The 23840-nt window shown below is 49.1% G+C and overlaps 1 protein-coding gene across 1 annotated transcript in view; it reads left to right on the forward strand.

The window, feature by feature from the left end:
* Nucleotides 1-23426: 23426 nt before the first annotated feature.
* The window catches only part of LOC135518927 (supervillin-like), a 74459-nt gene continuing 74045 nt past the window's right edge, over nucleotides 23427-23840 (forward strand). Inside the window, 1 exon segment of the mRNA XM_064943892.1 lies at nucleotides 23427-23434. Within this exon segment, the coding sequence (XP_064799964.1) occupies nucleotides 23427-23434 (8 nt within the window).

The following is a 23840-nucleotide window of genomic DNA, read 5'->3' on the forward strand; positions in this document are numbered from 1 at the left end:
AGAGAGAGAGAGAGAGAGAGAGAGAGAGAGAGAGAGAGAGAATCCTGTAGCTAACCACACACTGGGATACGACTGGAGAGAGAGAGAGAGAGAGAGAGAGAGAGAGTAGTGTGGGGCTAATCCTGAGCTAAGACTGGGGATACGAGGGGCCAGAGAGAGAGAGTGGCTGAGTGTGGGGCTAATCCTGAGAACCACACACTGCGGATACGACTGGAGCCAGAGAGAGAGAGAGAGAGAGAGTGGCTGTAGTGTGGGGCTAATCCTGTAGCTAACCATGACATTTGGGATACGACTGGAGCCAGAAACTTCTGTATGTGTGATGTCTACTGTTATTTTTTTATTGTTTTTCACTTTATATATTATATACCTTACTTGCTTTGGCAATGTTAACACATGTTTCCCATGCCAATAAAGCCCTTGAATTGAATTGAGAGAGAGTGGCTGTAGTGTGGGGCTAATCCTGTAGCTAACCACACACTGCAGATACGACTGGGGCCAGAAATCCCTGTATTTGACACATTCTTCCCCTTGAGGCCCCAACACCGGACCCCCCCCCCCCCCTTTAAGGCCCCCACTAGCCAAATAATGATAGTTTTGTATAAAAGCACCCAATTTAGTTTGTCCCTGCTGGCCCTAGCTTTAGGTCTGAAAACCCACTTAACCTGGCCATACCCACACTATTCATGTGCTGTTCACACACCAGCCTGTCCCATCACGCGTATCCTTGTTTATTTTGGTAACTAAGCAGCGTTGTGGTCTGGTGAGACGACACACAGCCTATGCTAGAGGTTACATTCAACCACTTATTTTTAAGGAGCCCCCGTGTGCATTGGCACTGACGTCTGTTTTGAAATGGTACATTTTGTGTGGGAGGCTGTTGCGGACATCAAGGCAGAGGTGCTTTATGGAGGAAGGATCGTGTTTGTTGCTGTGGTGGCTGTGAGGGAGTTGGAGGAAGAGCACACACACAGACTCCCGCAGCCAATCAGCTAACACTTTGCCTTATTAGGGATGTCTTTCTGGGGGTGGAGAGGGGGGATGGGTGAGGCGTGAGGTGTGTTAAATGGTTACTCTGACTGTTAATTGGCAAGGCCAGTTAAACGTTATTTCATGTTTTTAGTGTCCACCGTGTAAAGTCGTGTTCTGCAGTGAGTCTCCATTAACTCTCCTGGTGTGGACAACAGTAGGCTAGGTCTAATTTGCCTGGAATCCACACTGCTCTGCTGTTAATCACTGCTGATTATGGAACCTAGGCTGTACTCCAAATGGCACTCTATTCCCTACATAGTGCACTACTTTTGACCAGGGACCGTAGGGTGCCATTTGGTTTTCTACCCGTTGTTGATCTTCTTAATTCACTATATGTTTCCAAAGCAGTTAGATTCTGGGGTGTTGACTACTAGCACTATAATGGACACACACACATGGGTAGCAGCACCAAGCAGGGGTACTCCATCCCACATGTCATCATAGGGCTCTGGTCAAAGTAGTGCACTATAAAGGGAATAGGGTGTCATTTGGGATGTAGTTTGTCATTGTGACACCACTGTGGGAGGGAACTTAGCTGTCCCCAAAGGAGAACCCTTTTTGGTTCCAGGAATAACGTATTTTTTTTTGTGTGTGTATGTTAGACTTCCTGTATTAACTTCCTGTATTAACATGCTGATAACACCCAAACAGTGCATCAGCAAACATCAGTGCATCAGCAAACATGATGCTCCTAAAGAACAGTTTTCCTGTTTGATAGTAGTGCAGTGTTTGTGTCCAGTAATGTAACTCATTAACATATCATTCATCAAGAGGAATCTTCTCTTGCTCTCTGCTCTCTCTCTACTCTCTCTCTCTCTGCTCTCTCTCTCTCTGCTCTCTCTCTCTCTCTCTCTCTGCTCTCTCTCTCTCTGCTCTCTCTCGCTCGCTCTCTGCTCTGTGCTCGCTCTCTGCTCTGTGCTCGCTCGCTGCTGTGCTCGCTCTCTGTGCTCGCTCGCTCTCTGCTCTGTGCTCTCTCGCTCGCTGTGCTCGCTGTGCTCGCTGTGCTCGCTGTGCTCTGCTCGCTCGCTGTGCTCGCTGTGCTCTCTGTGCTCTGTGCTCTGCTCGCTCGCTGTGCTCTGTGCTCGCTCGCTGTGCTCGCTCGCTTTCTGTTCTCGCTCTCTGTTCTCGCTTTCTGTGCTCTCTGTTCTCGCTTTCTGTGCTCGCTCGCTCTCTGTTCTCGCTCTCTGTTCTCGCTTTCTGTGCTCTCTGTTCTCGCTTTCTGTGCTCGCTCGCTCTCTGTTCTCGCTCTCTGTTCTCGCTTTCTGTGCTCTCTGTTCTCGCTTTCTGTGCTCGCTCGCTCTCTGTTCTCGCTCTCTGTGCTCGCTTTCTGTGCTCTCTGTTCTCGCTTTCTGTGCTCGCTCGCTCTCTGTGCTCGCTCTCTGTTCTCGCTTTCTGTGCTCTCTGTGCTCGCTCTCTGTTCTCGCTTTCTGTGCTCGCTCGCTCTCTGTTCTCGCTCTGTTCTCGCTCGCTCTCTGTTCTCGCTCGCTCTCTGTTCTCGCTCGCTCTCTGTTCTCGCCGCTCTCTGTTCTCGCCGCTCTCTGTGCTCGCCGCTTCTCGCCGCTCTCTGTTCTCGCTCGCTCTCTGTTCTCGCCGCTCTCTGTTCTCGCCGCTCTCTGTTCTCGCTTCTCTGTTCTCGCTCGCTCTCTGTTCTCGCTCGCTCTCTGTTCTCGCCGCTCTCTGTTCTCGCGCTCTCTGTTCTCGCTCGCTCTGTTCTCGTCTCTGTGCTCGCTCGCTCTCTGTTCTCGCCGCTCTCTGTTCTCGCTCTCTGTTCTCGCTCTCTGTTCTCGCTCTCTGTTCTCGCTCTCTCTCTGTTCTCGCTCTCTGTTCTCTCTCTCTGTGCTCGCTCGCTCTCTGCTCTGTGCTCGCTCGCTGTGCTCTGTGCTCGCTGTGCTCTGTGCTCTGTGCTCGCTGTGCTCTGTGCTCGCTGTGCTCGCTGTGCTCGCTGTGCTCTCTGTGCTCTGCTCGCTCGCTGTGCTCGCTGTGCTCTCTGTGCTCTGTGCTCTGCTCGCTCGCTGTGCTCTGTGCTCGCTCGCTGTGCTCGCTCGCTTTCTGTTCTCGCTCTCTGTTCTCGCTTTCTGTGCTCTCTGTTCTCGCTTTCTGTGCTCGTTCTCTGTTCTCGCTCTCTGTTCTCGCTTTCTGTGCTCTCTGTTCTCGCTCGTGCTCGCTCTCTGTTCTCGCTCTCTGTTCTCGCTTTCTGTGCTCTCTGTTCTCGCTTTCTGTGCTCGCTCGCTCTCTGTTCTCGCTCTCTGTGCTCGCTTTCTGTGCTCTCTGTTCTCGCTTTCTGTGCTCGCTCGCTCTCTGTGCTCGCTCTCTGTTCTCGCTTTCTGTGCTCTCTGTGCTCGCTCTCTGTTCTCGCTTTCTGTGCTCGCTCGCTCTCTGTTCTCGCTCGCTCTCTGTTCTCGCTCGCTCTCTGTTCTCGCTCGCTCTCTGTTCTCGCTCGCTCTCTGTTCTCGCTCGCTCTCTGTGCTCGCTCGCTCTCTGTGCTCGCTCGCTCTCTGTTCTCGCTCGCTCTCTGTGCTCGCTCGCTCTCTGTGCTCGCTCGCTCTCTGTTCTCGCTCGCTCTCTGTTCTCGCTCGCTCTCTGTTCTCGCTCGCTCTCTGTTCTCGCTCGCTCTCTGTGCTCGCTCGCTCTCTGTGCTCTCGCTCTCTGTGCTCGCTCGCTCTCTGTGCTCGCTCGCTCTCTGTGCTCGCTCGCTCTCTGTGCTCGCTCGCTCTCTGTTCTCGCTCGCTCTCTGTTCTCGCTCGCTCTCTGTTCTCGCTCTCTGTTCTCGCTCTCTGTTCTCGCTCTCTGTTCTCGCTCTCTGTTCTCGCTCTCTGTTCTCGCTCTCTGTTCTCGCTCTCTGTTCTCGCTCTCTGTTCTCGCTCGCTCTCTGTTCTCGCTCGCTCTCTGTGCTCGCTCGCTCTCTGTTCTCGCTCGCTCTCTGTTCTCGCTCTCTGTTCTCGCTCTCTGTTCTCGCTCTCTGTTCTCGCTCTCTGTTCTCGCTCTCTGTTCTCGCTCTCTGTTCTCGCTCTCTGTTCTCGCTCTCTGTTCTCGCCGCTCTCTGTTCTCGCTCGCTCTCTGTGCTCGCCGCTTCTCTGTTCTCGCTCTCTGTTCTCGCTCTCTGTTCTCGCTCTCTCTGTTCTCGCTCTCTGTTCTCGCTCGCTCTCTGTTCTCGCTCGCTCTCTGTGCTCGCTCGCTCTCTGTTCTCGCTCTCTGTTCTCGCTCTCTGTTCTCGCTCGCTCTGTTCTCGCTCTCTGTTCTCGCTCTCTGTTCTCGCTCGCTCTCTGTGCTCGCTCTCTGTTCTCGCTCTCTGTTCTCGCTCTCTGTTCTCGCTCTCTGTTCTCGCTCTCTGTTCTCGCTCTCTCTCTGTTCTCGCTTTCTCGCTCTCTCTCTGTTCTCGCTCTCTGTTCTCGCTCTCTGTGCTCTGTGCTCTCTCTCTGTGCTCTCTCTCTGTGCTCTGTGCTCTCTCTCTGTGCTCTCTCTCTGTGCTCTGTGCTCTCTCTCTGTGCTCTCTCTCTGTGCTCTGTGCTCTCTCTCTGTGCTCTCTCTCTGTGCTCTGTGCTCTCTCTCTGTGCTCTCTCTCTGTGCTCTGTGATCTCTCTCTGTGCTCTCTCTCTGTGCTCTGTGCTCTCTCTCTGTGCTCTCTCTCTGTGCTCTGTGCTCTCTCTCTGTGCTCTCTCTCTGTGCTCTGTGCTCTCTCTCTGTGCTCGCTCTCTGTTCTCGCTCTCTGTTCTCGCTCTCTGTTCTCGCTCTCTGTTCTCGCTCTCTGTTCTCGCTCTCTGTTCTCGCTCTCTGTTCTCGCTCTCTGTGCTCGCTCTCTGTGCTCGCTCTCTGTTCTCGCTCTCTTTTGCAGAATGTCTATTTGGTGTTTTTCCCCATTCAGTGAATTGTTGGTTGGTAAGCAGACCCCAGACCTCACAACCATAAAGGGCAATGGGTTCTTTAACTGATTCAAGTATTTTTCGCCAGAGCCTAATTGGTATGTCGAATTTGATGTTCCTTTTGATGGCATAGAATGCCCTTCTTGCCTTGTGTCTCAGATCGTTCACAGCTTTGTGGAAGTTACCCGTGGCGCTGATGTTTAAGCCGAGGTATGTATAGTTTTTTTTGTGCTCTAGGGCAACGGTGTCTAGATGGAATTTGTATTTGTTGTCCTGGCAACGTGACCTTCTTTTTGAACACCATTATTTTTGTCTTTCTGAGATTTACTGTCGGGGCCAAGATCTGAGCAGAAAATCTAGGTGCTGCTGCAGGCCCTCTGTTGTTGGGGACAGATGCACCAGATCTATCAGACCTCAGGACAAGACCCAGAAGCAGACAGTTAAACATAACAAAAGTGAATTACAAAAACTGGGCAGGCAAACGACAGGTCAAGGCAGAGGTGGATATTCCAGGGCAGTGTCACAAGGTACAGAACGGCAGGCAGGGTCAGGGCAGACAGAATGGTCAAAACCAGGAAAACTAGAGCGTAAAACAGGAGTACGGGAAAAAACGCTGGTAGGCTTGATGAGACAAGACGAACTGGCAACAGACAAACACAAATCACAGGTATAAATGCACAGGGAAAATGGGCAACACCTGGAGGGGGGTGGAGACGAGCACATGACCGGTGAAACCTTTCAGGGTGTGACGAGATTATCAGCAAACAGTAGATGTTTTACTTTAGATTCTAGCCTTTTCGAGTGCTCTCGCCAATTCGTTTATATATATATGAGTATAGTTTTGGCAAGTCGGTTTGGACATCTACTTCGTGCATGACACAAGTAATTTTTCCAACAATTGTTTACAGACAGATTATTTCACTTATTCACTGTATCACAATTCCAGTGGGTCAGAAGTTTACAAGCTTCTTCTAATTGACATCATTTGAGTCAATTGGAGGTGTACCTGTGGATGTATTTCAAGGCCTACCTTCAAACTCCATGCCTCTTTGCTTGACATCATGGGGGAATCAAAAGAAATCATCCAAGACCTCAGAAAAAAATTGTAGATCTCCACAAGTCTAGTTCATCCTTGGGAGCAATTTCCAAACACCTGAAGGTACCACATTCATCTGTACAAACAATAGTACGCAAGTATAAACACCATGGGACCACGCAGCCGTCATACAGCTCAGGAAGGAGACGTGTTCTGTCTCCTAGAGATGAACGTACTTTGGTGCGAAAAGTGCAAATCAATCCCAGAGCAACAGCAAAGGACCTTGTGAAGATGCTGGAGGAAACCGTTACAAAAGTATCTATATCCACAGTAAAACGAGTCCTATATTGACATAACATGAAAGGCTGCTCAGCAAGGAAGAAGCCACTGCTCCAAAACCGCCATAAAAAAAGACAGACTAAGGTTTGCAGCTGCACATGGGGACAAAGATCGTACTTTTTGGAGAAATGTCCTCTGGTCTGATGAAACAAAAATAGAACTGTTTGGCCATAATGACCATCGTTATGTTTGGATGAAAAAGGGGGAGGCTTGCAAGTTGAAGAACACCATCCCAACCGGGAAGCACGGGGGTGGCAGCATCATGTGTTGGGGGTGCTTTGCTGCAGGATGGACTGGTGCACTTCAAAAAGGAATAAAAATTATGTAGATATATTGATGCAAAATCTCAAGACCTCAATCAGGAAGTTAAAGCTTGGTCGCAAATGGGTTTCCAAATGGACAATGACCCCAAGCATACTTCCAAAGTTGTGACAAAATGGCTTAAGGACAACAAAATCAAGGTCCTGGAGTGGCCATCACAAAGCGCTGACCTTAATCCTATCGAAAATTTGTGGGCAGAACTGAAAAGCTTGTGCGAGCAAGGAGGCCTACGAACCTGACTCTGTTACACCAGCTCTGTCAGGAGGAATGGGCCAAAATTCACCCAACTTATTGTGGGATAAGTTGGAAGGCTACCCAGAATGTTTGACCCAAGTCAAAGAATTTAAATGCAATGCTACCAAATACTAATTGAGTGTATGTAAACTTCTGACCCACTGGGACTGTAATGAAAGAAATAAAAGCTGAAATTAAATAATTGTCTATTATTCTGACATTAGACATTCTTAAAATAATAAATTATCCAAACTGACCTAAGACAGTGAATTTTTACAAGGATTAAATGTCAGGAATTGTGAAACTGAGTAAATGTATTTGGCTAAGGTGTATTTAAACTTCCGACTTCAACTGTATATTGAAGAGGGTGGGGCTTAAGCTGCATCCCTTTCTTGCCCCCCGGCCCTGTGGAAAGAAATGTGTGTTTTCCCCATTTGAACCCGCACCTGTTTGCGTACATTAATTTTATTATGTGTTTTTCCCCAACACCACTTTCCATCAGTTTGTATAGCAGACCCTTATGCCGAAGTGAGTCAAAAGCTTTTTGGATATCAACTAAGCATGTGAAGACTTTATCGTTTGTTTGTTTGTTTGTTTGTCAATTAGGGTGTGCAGGGTGAATATGTGGTCTGTCGTACGGCAATTTGGTAAAAAGCTGGAGGTCAAATTTGTCTCCACTTTTTTGTGGATTGAGGTGATCAGTCCTTGGTTTCAAATATTGGGGAAGTTGCCAGAGTTAAGGATCATGTTAAAGAGTTTATGTATAGCCATTTGGAATTTGTGGTCTGTATATTTAATTTAGGACACCGTCAACACCACAGGCCTTTTTGGGTTGTATTTTGTCCTGTAGTTCATTCATTGTAATTGGAGAATCCAGTGGGTTCTGGTGGTCTTTAATAGTTGATTCTAAGATTTGTATTTGATCATGTATATGTTTTTGCTGTTTGTTCTTTGTTATAGGGACAAAAAGATTGCAGAAGTGGTTTATCCATCTCCCTTTTCAGACATTTTGTTTAGTTTTCCAATAAGTGGTTAGATTTGATTGATTCCTCAATTACATTGAGCTGATTGCTGATGTGCTGTTACTACTTTTTCCATAGAACATTTCTGTATTGTTTTAGTGATTCAACATAGTGAAGGTGTCGGCTCAGGTTTTCTGGGTCTCTATGTTTTTAGTCAGATAGAAATTCAGACATTCATTCAAACGTTTCATTCTTCATCAAACCATTTTGTCATTGTTTTTAATTTTCTTAGGTTGTCTGCTTGGCATTTTTAGATTTGATAGGAAAGCTGAGGTCAAATATATAGTTTAGGCTTTCTACTGCCAAGTTTACGCCTTAACTTCTCACTGTAATAGTGATCTAAAATGGATTGCCTAATTGTTTTTTGGTAGGTTTCCACACTACATTCCTTCCATCTATAGCATTTCTTAATATTATTCAGTTCCTTTGGCTTTGATGCCTCATGATTGAGTAGTGCTGTGATCTGATAAGAGAGTTAGTGGGCTGACTGAATGCTCTGAGAGACTCTAGGTTGAGGTCAGTGATAAATGAATCTACAGTATTCCTGCCAGGAGATGAGCTTATAGGTGTACCTACCACAGGAGTCCCCTCGAGGCCCACCATTCACTATGTACAGACTCAGCCTGTGACAGAACTGCAGGAATTGTGACCCCTTTTTTTTGTTTTTTCATAGTTGTGTCTATGAGGGAGGGAATACTGTCACCTCCAGGTAGGTGTTTGTCCCCCTGTGTGCTGAGGGTGTCAGGTTCTTGTCCAGTTCTGGCATTTAGGTCGCCACAGACTAGTACATGTCCCTGGGCCTGGAAATGATTGATTTCCCCCTCCAGGGTGGAGAAGCTGTCTTCATTAAAGTATAGGGATTCTAGTGGGGGGATATAGGTAACACACAGGGGGACATTTCTCTCTGTTAAGATAATGACATTTCTAGCCACATGTAAAATGTTCCTGTTTTGATTAATCTAATAGTGAGTTAGGTCTGCTCTATACCAAATGAGCATACCCAATGAGTCTCCTCCCTGTTTCACACCTGGTAGTTCGGTTAATCTGACTACCAGCTAGTAAACACTTTGTGTTCCATACTGTAGTGTTTTGTGTGGTTTAGGCCTGGACCATTACAGTAGGTGTGAGCAGAGCATGTTGAGAATCTGATACATACCTCTCTCTCTCCCTGCTTTTGCTACGTTTTTAGTCATTTAACAGATGCTCATATCCAGAGCGATTTACAGGTGCAATTATGGTTAAGTGCCTTGCTCAAGGGCACATTGGAAGCTTTCGGTTACTGGCCCAACACTCTGAACTGCGAAGATACCTCTTTCTCTCCCTGCTTTCTCAATTCAAAGGGATTTATTGACATGGAAAACATATGTTTACATTGCCAAAGCAAATAAAATGGACAAACAAGGGAAACATTAGTGAACATTACTCTCTCCAAGTGTAGACATTTCAAATGTTATATTATTGGCAGTGTACAGTGTTGTAGTAATGTGAAAATAGTTGAAGTATGAAAGGGGAAATAAATAAACAGATAAATATAGGTTGTATTTACAATGTTTTCTGTGCTCCTCTGGTTCCCCGTTTCCCATGGCAACGGGCCACACATCTTGCTGCTGTGAATACACACTGTGGTATTTCACCCAGTAGATATGGGAGTTCAACAACATTGGATTTGTTTTCAAATTCTTTGTGGGTCTGTGTAATCTGAGGGAAATATGTCTCTCTAATGTGGTCATACATTTGGCAGGAGGTTAGGAAGTGCAGCTCAGTTTCCACCTCCATTTTGTGGGTGGTGTGCATATAGGCAGACCTGGCTCTGGAGAGAAGACCGGGTAGAGCGGCCTTTCTCAATAGCAAGGCAATGCTCACTGAGGCTGTACGTAGTCAAGGATTTTCTCCATTTTGGCTCCATCACAGTGGTTAGGTATTCTGCCACTGTGTACTCTCTGCTTTGGACCAGATAGCATTCCAATTTGCTCAGTTTTTTTTGGGGGGGGGGGTTTATTCTGTCCAGTGTGTCAAATAGTTATCTTTTTGCTTTCTCATAATTGTGTTGGTGTCCTGGGGCTCTGTGGCGTCTGTTTGTGAACCGAGCCCCATAACCAGCTGGCTAAGGGGACTCTTCTCTTGGTTCATCTCTCTGTAGGTAAGGGCTTTGTGGTGGATTGTGTGGGTGTCGCTTCCTTTTTAGGTGGTTGAAGCATTAACAGCTCTTCTGGATTTTGATAACTAGCAGGTATTGTCTTTCTCTCCCTGCCCTATCTCTCTGCCCCCCTTTCTCCTGCTTTCCCCACAGTCTCACTCTATTTGTGATGACTTAGACAAGTGGTATTTCGTGTTCATTTAGATTGTGTCTGCACCTCTGTGTGGCACTATTGAAACCTTTCCAATGACTGTATGTGCAGGAGATTACAAACTGACATCCTGGTTGGTCACAAAGCAGGTTCAATGAGTTAGCCACCTGTCTTTGATTAAAAACACAGAAATAACTATTGATTTTCTGCCTAATTTAAGAAAGCTAAACTTAGATACTTTTGTATATATAGTGTATGTGGACACCCCTTCAAATGAGTGGATTTGGCTATTTCAGCTACAGCCGTTGCTGACGGGTGTATAAAATTGAGCACACATCCATTCAATCCCCATGGACAAACATTGGCAGTAGAATCGCCCGTGCTGAAGAGGTCATAGGATGCCACCTTTCCAACAAGTCAGTTTGTCAAATCTCTGCCCTCCTCTAGCTGCCCCCGGTCAACTGTAAGAGCTGTTGTTGTGAAGTGGAAACGTCGAGGAGCAACAACGTCACAGCCTCGAAGTGGTAGGCCACACAAGCTCACAGAATGGGACCACCGAGTGCTGAAGTGCATAGCACGTAAAAATAGTCTGTCCTCTGTAACACTTTCTACCGAGCTCCATACTGCCTCTGGAAGCAACGTCAGCACAATAACTGTTCGTAGGGAGCTTCATGAAATGGGTTTCCATGGCCGAGAAGCCGCACACGAGCCTAAGATCATCATGTGGAATGCCAAGCGTCGGCTGGAGTGGTGTAAAGCTCGCTGCCACTGGACTCTGGAAACGCGTTCTCTGGAGTGTTGAATCACGCTTCACCATCTGGCAGTCCGACAGACAAATCTGGGGTTGGTGGATGCCAGGAGAACGCTACCTGCCTCAATGCAAAGTGCCAACTGTAAAGTTTGGAGGAGGAATAATGAGCTGGGGCTGTTTTACATGGTTTGGACTAGGACCTTAGTTCCAGTGAAGGGAAATCTGAACGCTACAGCATACAATGACATTCTAGATGATTCTGTGTTTCCGACTTTGTGGCAACAGTTTGGGGAAGGTCCTTTCCTGTTTCAGCATGACAATGTCCCCATGCACAAAGTGAAGTCCATACAGAAATGGTTTGTTGTGATTGGTATGGCAGAACTTGACTGGCCTGCACAGAGCCCTGACCTCAACCCCATCAAACACCTTTGGAATGAATTAGAACACCGACTGCGAGCCAGGCCTAATCACCCAACATCAGTCCCCGACCTCACTAATGCTCGTGGGTGAATGGAAGCAAGTCCCCACAGCAATGTTCCAACATCTAGTGGAAAGCCTTCCCAGAAGAGTGGAGGCTGTTATAGCAGCAAAGGGGGGGACCAACTCTATTTTAATGCCCATGATTTTGGGATGAGATGTTGGATGAGCAGGTGTCCACATACTTTTGGTCACGTAGTGTATATAGTAGACTCATAGGTTAAAAGTAGTGATCATGTAGTCTGTGTTTTTGGTTGTTGAGTCAATAAGTCCATGCCCATTGCAAGCGTATCTTTCAAAAATATATAATTATTTCAGTATAGTGCTGCAAGTTGGCTGAAGTATACACCTCTGTGCTACATCCCAAATCCCACCCTATTCCCTATATAGTGCACTACTTTTGACCAGAGCCCTATGGATGCACCTCTCTCATCAGTCCTCCTGGCGCCTTCCTCCAATCCCCTTTCAGCGTTTTTATCATCAGGGCTAATTTCTGCCTGTAATCTGATTATGGGCTCGGAGAAGGTTTAGCACCCTGCCTGCAGAGCCTCTCTCTTTTTCTCATCTCTCCCTCCAGCTCTCTCTCCCTCTCTCCATCTTTCTCACCCTCTATTCTCTCTCTGTCTACATTGAGCTCCCTGGTTGCGCTCACTCGCATACACATGGTGTCTGTCAGACTGCTGCGTGGTCTGAGCTGGAGATCCACTCCCGCTCTGTGCTGTTGCCTGGCTGTGTCTGTCTCTGTTTGTCTGCATCACTGCTGCTGTGACTGTCGTTGAGCTTTGTTACCTGCTGTCACCCGGGACAGGGGGCCTGTCATCCGCGTGTGTGTTCCGTCTGTCTTCAGCCTCCTTACAAGTATGTTCCGGAACCCATGGATCACGAATTATCTCAGCCATGTCAAATACGGTTTCGATGGGCAAGGTAAGGAGGAGGAGGACGAGGAGGAGGAGGGGGGGTGTTAGCAGTACTGTTAGCACTTATTTTCCACTCATAGTAAGGAATTGATCTTGTGTTGTGCAGAGAGGTGAGAGATTCCAAGGGCATGCTCTCTTTAAGGAGGGGACTAGCTTTTTACTGTGTCAACTGTGTGTGTTAATAATTACTCCGATGTCCATCTGTCCATTTGTGGACTTCGAGTTGCTGTTTCTTTGTTACTTCTCACCTGATTCAAACTGTCCTGGTGTTAAACAGGTGCTTTATCCTTTGTTGTCCATGAATCATTGTATTGCAGCAAATCTTAACACCCCTCTCCTCCACGCACTTCAAAGGCTGTACTGTATGTACAGAGGTAAGATTTTAATTTGAGCCAGTTTGCTGCAGCAGGAAATGTGAGTTATGTGGATTATAATTATTGGACATTTTTTTTGTAGGGGTTGATACATTTTGTTGATGGGGCTAATCAAGTCTGACAATTTTTTTGTGTGGAAATTACAAACTTTAGAAGCCTTTCTAAACCTTGAATACATATACTGTCTCAGCAGCAAAAGAGTGATCAAATGAAGATCCTACATCTGTATCAAAGCTTCTCAGAGTAGGAGGGCTGATATAGGATCAGTTTGGACTTTTTTTAGATCAAATTGAGTAAGATTACATTGACAGCGGGTCCCTGATCCTGGATCAGCACTCCTAATCGGAGAAGCCTAATACAAACGGCTCTAGATAAGACTATGGAGGATGACTGAGAGGGTGGTTTGCATGATCTTTGCTGAAGATGACACACTCTCTAGTCTCGCTTGGCTCCTGTGATGCCTGCCTGCGTGTGGACAAGACGAGCACCATTTTAACATGGTCTATTTTCCACTTGATATTTTCCTCTGTACATTTTTAGAAAATCTCTTTATTCACTGAGCTCACTTTTGACAGGTGTCCACGACATGCTCAGGAGACCATGTTCTTTTCACTCGGCTGCCCACGAAACAACCAGACATTGCCATGATGTGGGGCGACTGACATATCTCTTCTTAAAGGCCCAGTGCAGTCAAAAACATGATTTCCATGTCTCAAGGCTTAAAAGTTCTTCTTTAACCTGTCTGCTCCCCTTCATCTACACTGATTTGAAGTGGATTTAACAAGCGACATCAATAAAGGATCATATCTTTCACCTGGATTCATCTGGCCAGTTTATGTCATAAAAAGAGCAGGTGTTCCTAATTGTTTTGGTTGGAATAATACTTTGACATTGTGATAATGATGATAGTGCCCTTTAAAGGAAAAGATCTTTTGAAAGACCGCCTGAAATCCCAGCTGTTTTGGTGGGGTGGATGGTATCACTAGGCGGTAAATTAGTTAATAAACCAATAAGAAACAGAGTTACTAACCTCTCTGCCAATCACAGCAAGTTTTCAGTTTCCCCCTCCCCACTCAGACCACTCCCAGACAGTCCTAGCAAAATTCTTGTTTGAGAAATTTGATCTTTACTAAGAAGCTATTTTTCACAATTTTTATTGAAAAAGATCACAGTAAGGTACTTAATTGTTAAGCAGAAATTATTTAAAAACGTCTGCCTTGGACTTAAGACGACCTGACTAACACTCCCAGGCCAACTCGACTCGCTCCATCACCACCCATGACAACATCTACACACACACTGCTTTGCTGCACAGTTCATTGCTCTGTCTTGGCCTAGTCTTTAGTGTAAAATTAACGTGTTCTCAATGACTTACCTGGTTAAATGGAGGCTAAATAACCTACAACTACCAACACTCTCACCGTCCCTCCTGGCTGGGCCACCCCTCTTTGTCGTCATCCATTGGCTTATGGGGCCAAAATAACCAATTTGGTTATAGAGGAGCCTTGCCCAGTAACTTAACCTGCTCCTATACTGAGGAGAAACGTCACCACAGGGTTATATGGCTGCCTGCCTGGAGTAGAGGGACTGGCAACTATGCTATGGTGTGCCTATTTATCCAGAACTAGATGGGTCCGAAAAGGTAAAACTTTTCGGACCCATCTTTATTTTTGGACGACTGGGAGTTGATAAAAATGCTTATTTAATGAATGAATCTTGGTTGGAGAGCAAGACGGTGTTCCTTTCCCGCTGATTACACTACATGGCACCTGCTCGTTGAACATCTCATTCCAAAATCATGGGCATTATTATGGAGTTGGTCCCCCCCCCTTTGCTGCTATAACAGCCTCCACTCTTCTGGGAAGGCTTTCCACTAGATGTTGGACCATTGCTGCTATAACAGCCTCCACTCTTCTGGGAAGGCTTTCCACTAGATGTAGGACCATTGCTGCTATAACAGCCTCCACTCTTCTGGGAAGGCTTTCCACTAGATGTAGAACCATTGCTGCTATAACAGCCTCCACTCTTCTGGGAAGGCTTTCCACTAGATGTTGGAACATTGCTGCGGGGACTTTCTTCTATTCAGCCACAAGTATTAGTGAGGTCCGGTACTGATATGGGCTCCCGAGTGACGCAGCGGTCTAAGACACTGCATCTGTGCTAGAGGCATCACTACAGACCCTGGTTCGATTCCAGGCAGTATCACAACCGGACGTGATTGTGCGCTGCCCTATGGGACTCCCAATCGGCCCAGCGTCATCCGGGTTAGGGTTTGGCCGGGGTAGGCTGTCATAGTAAATAAGAATTTGTTCTTAACTGACTTGCCTAGTTAAATAAAATAAAACTGCGGCGAACATGTCTGGCTCGTAGTCTGCGTTCCAATTCATCCCAAAGGTGTTCGATGGGGTTGAGGTCAGGGCTGTGTGCAGGCCAGTAAAGTTCTTCCACACCAATCTCGAGAAACCATTTCTGTATGGACCTCACTTTGTCATGCTGAAACAGGGAAGGGCCTTCCCCAAACTGTTGCCACAAAGTTGAAGCACGGAATCATCAACAATGTCATTGTATGCCATAGTGTTAATATTTCCCTTCACAAGGGGCCTAGTCCGAACCATGAGAACCTCCGCCGCCACCAAACCTTTTAGTAGTTGGCATTATGCATTCGGGCAGGTAGTGTTCTCCTGGCATCTGTCAAACCCAGATTTGTCTGTCAGACTGCCAGATGGTGAAGCATGATTTATCACTCCAGAGAACGCATTTCCACTGCTCCAGAATCCAATGGCGCAAGCTTTACACCACTCCAGCCGACGCTTGGCATTCCACATGGTGATCTTAGGCTTGTGTGCAGCTGCTCGGCCAAGGAAACCCATTTCATGACGCTCCCGACGAACAGTTATTGTGCTGACGTTGCTTCCAGAGGCAGTTTGGAACTCGGTAGTGAGTGTTGCAACTGAGTTGCAGCACTCGGTGGTCCCATTCTGTGAGCTTGTGTGGCCTACCACGTCGAGGCTGAGCCGTTGTTGCTCCTAGACGTTTCCACTTTACAATAACAGCACTTACAGTTGACCGGGGGCAGCTAGAGCAGGGCAGAGATTTGACAAACTGACTTGTTGGAAAGGTGGCATCCTATTGATGTTGAAAGTCACTGAGCTCTTCAGTTCTCTTTTCATTCTACTGCCAATGTTTGTCCATGGAGATTGCATGGCTGTGTGCTCGATTCTATTCACCTGTCAGCAACGGGCGTCGCTGAAATATCCAATCACTAATTACTTTTGGACATGTAGTGTAGCTTTACTTTCACAGCTCTTGACTAATGCTATTAGACTCTGTTCAGAAGGGGAAAAAAACAGTTTCCCTCTTTTCCCAGGGTTATTGTTGATTTCAGGAGTGAATGCCTTATTGAGGCTGGAGTCTAGTTCTGGTTATCGAAAGTGTGTAATTCCCTAAATGTTTCCATTTTAGATTATGATGAACAGATTGCAGTGGGAGAATTGATCATTTCTGAACATGGTGGATTCCAGTTTTTTTTTTTTTTTTCCATTTATCAATGGCACATTTTTGATAGTATGGACTTTTCCTCTCTGTTTCTCTCCAGGCTTTGGTACTGAAGCTCCAGTCAAACTCTGCACTTCAACCTCACTGCCAACTGAAGCTCTGAGGTGGGGAAAACCATTTTGTATGCACTTACCAGTATGTGTCATGCTCTGCTCACGTTTATCAACTTTCAAAGCAGTAGAACTTCTTCCCCATGTTTTAAGCTCCGAGTCTGTACTTTCCTAAACTGTAAAAATAAAAAAAAATAAAATACAGCCTAGATACAGTTGTCTGGGCTCTGGTAAGAAGTTGTGCACTGTAGGGAATAGGGTGCCATTTGGGACTCGACTATTGTATATGCCATATCGTCAGGACAAGGGGGTAGATGAGGATAACGGTAGGTTCTTCAGACTGGTTTAAGACTCGTCTTTCTTGCCTAGTAAGCATTAAACGATGAGCTTGGAGCAGCTTATCCCAAGATGCTTTGTTCAAATAGGAGAACAGAAGAGCATCCTCTTAGCATTGCTTTGTCTGCCACATTCACTAGTCTCCTTCTCTCCTGATGGAATTAACATACTCCTGAAACTGAAGCATTTCCATCCTTTTTAATTTGTTCAAAGCTAGTCATGTGATCATTCAGTAATGTGTCATAGAGTTGTACTGTTTCGCACTGGGGACCATTGTAAAATCGTTTGATTGACAAGTAAGAGGGTCGGAGTCGGTGTGTCATTGTGACAGCAGAGATGTTTAGAAGACATTTCCCTGGGTATGTATCCTTTTGATTCCCCTCTATAAAGCCACTAATACATGATCCTGATGGTTTCCTGGAGGAGGGCCATGTTGGGGTTAGGGGTTAACCTGTGCCAGGTCTTGTTAGCCTCATTCTTAGCTAGATTCATCCCTCCCTCACGGAATTGGATGGCTCAGCATAGTAGAACATTACCTGCACTGACCATGGGGACTGACGATGTTTATTCCCTTAAAGGGACAATCTGCAGTTGAAACGATAACAAAGCGGTCGTCCCACTACTGTTTCGGTATAAAGCTAAGGGATGGGTCTGGAGAAATGTAACCACTCTCAAATGTATAGACAGAGCTATGGATGCAAGGACTGACCATCCATGATTTTACAATTATAGATTTGACCATGTTTTAAGGCTCACGTGTTTACATTGTGGTTGTTTGTGAACATTGGAGTAAAGCAACATTTTTACTCTGATGGGGTACGGCAGTTGAACTGAGCACAAGAGGCATTTGTAAGTTATATTATTTGAGAATTCATGAGTATACAGTATATCATTAATTTATAAGTCCAAAAATGGATGTAGCAACTGCAGATCGACCCTTTTTAAAGGCAGTGAATATAGTAATAGTAGCAGACATGTTGACTTCACAATCTTCAAATGGTTTATTACCGTCACCAACTCAGTGGCCTTGTGGTTGGTGTCCGCCCTGAGATTGGAAGGTTGGACATTCCATCTCAATTTGAGTTGGACCAAAGAGTCAAAAAATGGAACCCTATTCCTCTCTGCTTGACACTCCGCATTAAGAAGATCGATTGTGGCCCTGCGATAGGCTAGCGTCCTGCGGTTAGGCTAGCGCCCTGCGTCCTGCGGTTAGGCTAGCGCCCTGCGTCCTGCGGTTAGGCTAGCGCCCTGCGTCCTGCGGTTAGGCTCGCGTCCTGCGGTTAGGCTAGCGTCCTGCGGTTAGGCTAGCGTCCTGCGGTTGGTCCTGCGGGCTAGCGTCCTGCGGTTAGGTTAGGCTCGCGTCCTGCGGTTAGGCTCGCGTCCTGCGGTTAGGCTCGCGTCCTGCGGTTAGGCTAGCGTCCTGCGGTTAGGCTAGCGTCCTGCGGTTAGGCTCGCGTCCTGCGGTTAGGCTAGCGTCCTGCGGCCTGCGGTTAGGCTTAGGTTAGGCTAGCGTCCTGCGGTTAGGCTCGCGTCCTGCGGTTAGGCTAGCGTCCTGCGGTTAGGTTAGGCTAGCGTCCTGCGGTTAGGCTTAGGTTAGGCTAGCGTCCTGCGGTTAGGTTGCGGCTAGGCTCCTGCGGTTAGGCTCGCGTTGCGGTTAGGCTAGCGTCCTGCGGTTAGGTTAGGCTCGCGTCCTTAGGCTCGGTTAGGTTAGGCTAGCGTCCTGCGGTTAGGCTCGCGTCCTGCGGTTAGGCTCGCGTCCTGCGGTTAGGTTAGGTTAGGCTAGCGTCCTGCGGTTAGGCTCGGTTGCGGTTAGCTAGCGTCCTGCGGTTAGGTTAGGCTAGCGTCCTGCGGTTAGGTTGCGGTTAGGCTAGCGTCCTGCGGTTAGGCGGTTAGGCTCGCGTCCTGCGGTTAGGTTAGGCTCGCGTCCTGCGGTTAGGCTAGCGTCCTGCGGTTAGGCTCGCGTCCTGCGGTTAGGTTAGGCTAGCGTCCTGCGGTTAGGCTAGCGTCCTGCGGTTAGGCTAGCGTCCTGCGGTTAGGTTAGGCTAGCGTCCTGCGGTTAGGTTAGGCTAGCGTCCTGCGGTTAGGTTAGGCTAGCGTCCTGCGGTTAGGCTAGCGTCCTGCGGTTAGGCTCGCGTCCTGCGGTTAGGTTAGGCTAGCGTCCTGCGGTTAGGCTCGCGTTGCGGTTAGGCTAGCGTCCTGCGGTTAGGTTAGGCTAGCGTCCTGCGGTTAGGCTAGCGTCCTGCGGTTAGGCTCGCGTCCTGCGGTTAGGCTCGCGTCCTGCGGTTAGGCTAGCGTCCTGCGGTTAGGCTAGCGTCCTGCGGTTAGGCTAGCGTCCTGCGGTTAGGCTAGCGTCCTGCGGTTAGGCTAGCGTCCTGCGGTTAGGCTCGCGTCCTGCGGTTAGGCTAGCGTCCTGCGGTTAGGTTAGGCTAGCGTCCTGCGGTTAGGTTAGGCTAGCGTCCTGCGGTTAGGCTAGCGTCCTGCGGTTAGGTTAGGCTCGCGTCCTGCGGTTAGGCTAGCGTCCTGCGGTTAGGTTAGGCTAGCGTCCTGCGGTTAGGTTAGGCTAGCGTCCTGCGGTTAGGCTCGCGTCCTGCGGTTAGGCTAGCGTCCTGCGGTTAGGCTCGCGTCCTGCGGTTAGGCTAGCGTCCTGCGGTTAGGCTCGCGTCCTGCGGTTAGGCTCGCGTCCTGCGGTTAGGCTAGCGTCCTGCGGTTAGGCTAGCGTCCTGCGGTTAGGCTCGCGTCCTGCGGTTAGGGCTCGCGTCCTGCGGTTAGGCTCGCGTCCTGCGGTTAGGCTAGCGTCCTGCGGTTAGGTTAGGCTCGCGTCCTGCGGTTAGGTTAGGCTAGCGTCCTGCGGTTAGGTTAGGCTCGCGTCCTGCGGTTAGGCTCGCGTCCTGCGGTTAGGCTCGCGTCCTGCGGTTAGGCTAGCGTCCTGCGGTTGGTTAGGCTAGCGTCCTGCGGTTGGTTAGGCTAGCGTCCTGCGGTTGGTTAGGCTAGCGTCCTGCGGTTGGTTAGGCTAGCGTCCTGCGGTTGGTTAGGCTAGCGTCCTGCGGTTGGTTAGGCTAGCGTCCTGCGGTTGGGGCTCGCGTCCTGCGGTTGGTTAGGCTAGCGTCCTGCGGTTAGGCTAGCGTCCTGCGGTTGGTTAGGCTCGCGTCCTGCGGTCTGTTAGGCTCGGTTAGGCCTGCGGTTAGGCTAGCGCGGCCTGCGGTTAGGCTCGCGGCCTGCGGTTAGGCTCGCGGCCTGCGGTTGGCTCGCGGCCTGCGGTTAGGCTCGCGGCCTGCGGTTAGGCTCGCGGCCTGCGGTCCTGCGGTTAGGCTCGCGGCCTGCGGTTAGGCTCGCGGCCTGCGTCCTGCGGTTAGGCTTAGGCTCGCTTAGGCGTCCCTGCGGTTAGGCTCGCGTTAGGCTCGCGTCCTGCGGTTAGGCTCGCGGCCTGCGGTTAGGCTCGCGTCCTGCGGTCCTGCGGTTAGGCTCGCGGCCTGCGGTTAGGCTAGCGTCCTGCGGTTGGTTAGGCTAGCGTCCTGCGGTTGGTTAGGCTAGCGTCCTGCGGTTGGTTAGGCTAGCGTCCTGCGGTTGGTTAGGCTAGCGTCCTGCGGTTGGTTAGGCTAGCGTCCTGCGGTTGGTTAGGCTAGCGTCCTGCGGTTGGTTAGGCTAGCGTCCTGCGGTTGGTTAGGCTAGCGTCCTGCGGTCCTGCGGTTAGGCTCGCGGCCTGCGGTTGGTTAGGCTCGCCTCCTGCGGTCCTGCGGTTAGGCTCGCGGCCTGCGGTTAGGCTCGCGGCCTGCGGTCCTGCGGCTCGCGGCCTGCGGTCCTGCGGTTAGGCTCGCGGCCTGCGGTCCTGCGGTTAGGCTCGCGGCCTGCGGTCCTGCGGTTAGGCTCGCGGCCTGCGGTCCTGCGGTTAGGCTCGCGGCCTGCGGTTAGGCTCGCGGCCTGCGGTTAGGCTCGCGGCCTGCGGTCCTCGCGGCCTGCGGTTAGGCTCGCGGCCTGCGGTTAGGCTCGCGGCCTGCGGTTAGGCTCGCGGCCTGCGGTTAGGCTCGCGGCCTGCGGTTAGGCTCGCGGCCTGCCTGGGTTAGGCTCGCGTCCTGCGGTTAGGCTCGCGGCCTGCGGTTAGGCTCGCGGCCTGCGGTTAGGCTCGCGGCCTGCGGTTAGGCTCGCGGCCTGCGGTTAGGCTCGCGGCCTGCGGTCCCTGCGGTTAGGCTCGCGGCCTGCGGTCCTAGGCTCGCGGCCTGCGGTCCTGCGGTTAGGCTCGCGGCCTGGGTCCTGCGGTTAGGCTCGCGGCCTGCGGTTAGGCTCGCGGCCTGCGGTCCTGCGGTTAGGCTCGCGGCCTGCGGTTAGGCTCGCGGCCTGCGGTTAGGCTCGCGGCCTGCGGTTAGGCTCGCGGCCTGCGGTTAGGCTCGCGGCCTGCGGTTAGGCTCGCGGCCTGCGGTTAGGCTCGCGGCCTGCGGTTAGGCTCGGCCTGCGGTTAGGCTCGCGGCCTGCGGTTCGCGGCCTGCGGTTAGGGCTCGCGGCCTGCGGTTAGGCTCGCGGCCTGCGGTTAGGCTCGCGGCCTGCGGTTAGGCTGCGGTTAGGCTCGCGGCCTGCGGTTAGGCCTGCGGTTAGGCTCGGCCTGCGGTGCGGTTAGGCTCGCGGCCTGCGGTTAGGCTCGCGGCCTGCGGTTAGGCTCGCGGCCTGCGGTTAGGCTCGCGGCCTGCGGTTAGGCTCGCGGCCTGCGGTTAGGCTCGCGGCCTGCGGTTAGGCTCGCGGCCTGCGGTTAGGCTCGCGGCCTGCGGTTAGGCTCGCGGCCTGCGGTTAGGCTCGCGGCCTGCGGTTAGGCTAGCGTCCTGTCCAAGAGGTGTACTTGTATATCAAGCTGCCTCACACGACAGAAACCGGAGAAAGGCTCCTGCCCCTATAGGTTGTTCTGTCTGAAACAATGACATGTATGACTTCAGAGTAATTTGATATCCATTATGTGAGATGTATCCTGTATGAATTTGTGTTGGTACCTTACTGAACACTGGAATACAGCATACATGTGTATATACAGGGCCTTCAGAATGTATTCAGACCAGTTGACTTTTTCCACATTGTTACTTTCATTTTATTTTATTCTAAAATGGATTCAATAAAAATAATTCCTCAATCTACACACACACTACCCCATAATGCCAAAGAGAACATAAACAAACAAAAAATAAATACCTTATTTACATTAGTATTCAGACCCTTTGCTATGAGACTCAAAATTGAGCTCAGGTGCATCCTGTTTCCACTGATCATCCTTGATGTTTCTACACCTTGATTGGCGTTCACCTGATTAGACATGATTTGGAAAGGCACAAATCTGTCTACATAAGGTCCAACAGTTGATCAGAGCATGTCAGAGTGAAAACCAAGCCATGAGGTTGAAAGAACTGTCCGTAGAGCTCCGAGAAAGGATTGTGTCGAGGCACAGATCTGGGGAAGGGTACCAAAACATTTCTGCAGCATGGTCGCTAAGAACACAGTGGCTTCAATTCTTAAATGGAAGAAGTTTGGAACCACCAAGACTCTTCCTAGAGCTGGCCACTCTGTCAAACTGAGCAATCGGGGGAGAAGGGCTTTGATCAGGGAGGTGACCAAGAACCTTATGGTCACTCTGACAGAGCTCTAGAGTTCTGTGGAGATGGTTGTCCTTCTGAAACGTTCTCCCATCCCTGCAGCACTCCACCAATCAGGCCTTTATGGTAGATTGGCGAGACGGAAGCCACTCCTCAGTAAAAGAAAGGCACATGACATCCCTCTTGGAGTTTGCACCTAAAGGACTCACAGACCATGAGAAACAAGATTCTTGGCCTGAAAGCCAAGCGTCATGTCTGGAGGAAGCCTGGCACCATCCCTACGGTGAAGCATGGTGGTGGCAGCATCATGCTGTGGGGATGTTTTTCAGTGGCAGGGACTGGGAGACTAGTCAGAATCGATGTAAAGATGAACGGAGCAAAGTACAGAGGGATCATTGATGAAAACCTGCTCCAGGGCCTCAGAATGGGGCAAAGGTTCGCCAATAGGACAATGATCCTAAGCAAACAGCCAAGAAAATGTGTGGCTTCAGACAAGTCTCTGAATGTCCTTTAGAAACGCTCCCCATCCAACCTGACAGAGCTTGAAGCTCTGCAGAGAAGAAAGGGAGAAACTCTCCAAATACAGGTGTGCCAAGCTTATAGCATCATACCCAAGAAGACTCAATGCTGTAATCGCTGCCAAAGGTGCTTCAACAAAGTACTGAGTAAAGGGTCTGAATACTTGTGATATTTCAGTTATTTTTAATAAAATTGCAAACATTTCTAAAAACCTGTTTTTGCTTTGTCATTATGGGGTATTATGTGTAGATTGAGGGGGGGAAAAAACAATTTAATCAATTTTAGAATAAGGCTATAACGTAACAAAATGTAGAAAAATCCAAGGGGTCTGAATACTTTCTGAAGGCACTGTACATCTTGAATAGCAAGTCTCATAATGATGCTAGATTCATCTGAACTTTCAGCTTTCAGAAGGACTATTCATTCCGGGACAAGACTGCGCTGGTAAGGAGTGCTACTGATCTCGACGCAAATCTTCTGGCAGTCCTTCCCAAAGGTGAGTTGCATCTCGAACACCGACTGCATCCGAATGGCACCTTATTCCCTTGGCACTACTTCTGAACAGGACCCATAGGGCTCTTGTCCAAAGTGGTGCACTAGATAGGGAATAGGGTGCTATTTGGGATTCATCCTTTAAAATAGGAATAATAGACTAATGTTACTGTCATCATGTTTTGTAATTTTGTCTTCTTCTTTCCCAGTTTCAGAATTAAAGAAACATTTTGAAAGTGTTGTCTCTATTGATTTGGACATGAACAGGTATGTTTCCATTTGTGGATTCAGAACCCTTGACAATGACAACCCTCCCTCTGTCCCTCTGTTTCCATACATCCTTTCAGTCCTCATCCACTGTCATAGTTACCTCAGACCGTTTCCATACATCCTTTCAGTCCTCATCCACTGTCATAGTTACTCACACTGTTTCCATGCATCCTTTCAGTCCTCATCCACTGTCATAGTTACCTCACTGTTTCCATGCATCCTTTCAGTCCTCATCCACTGTCATAGTTACCTCACACTGTTTCCATACATCCTTTCAGTCCTCATCCACTGTCATAGTTACCTCACACTGTTTCCATGCATCCTTTCAGTCCTCATCCACTGTCATAGTTACCTCACACTGTTTCCATGCATCCTTTCAGTCCTCATCCACTGTCATAGTTAC

This window comes from Oncorhynchus masou, chromosome 3 (assembly GCF_036934945.1).
Source record: "Oncorhynchus masou masou isolate Uvic2021 chromosome 3, UVic_Omas_1.1, whole genome shotgun sequence".
In the NCBI taxonomy this organism is placed as follows: domain Eukaryota; kingdom Metazoa; phylum Chordata; class Actinopteri; order Salmoniformes; family Salmonidae; genus Oncorhynchus; species Oncorhynchus masou.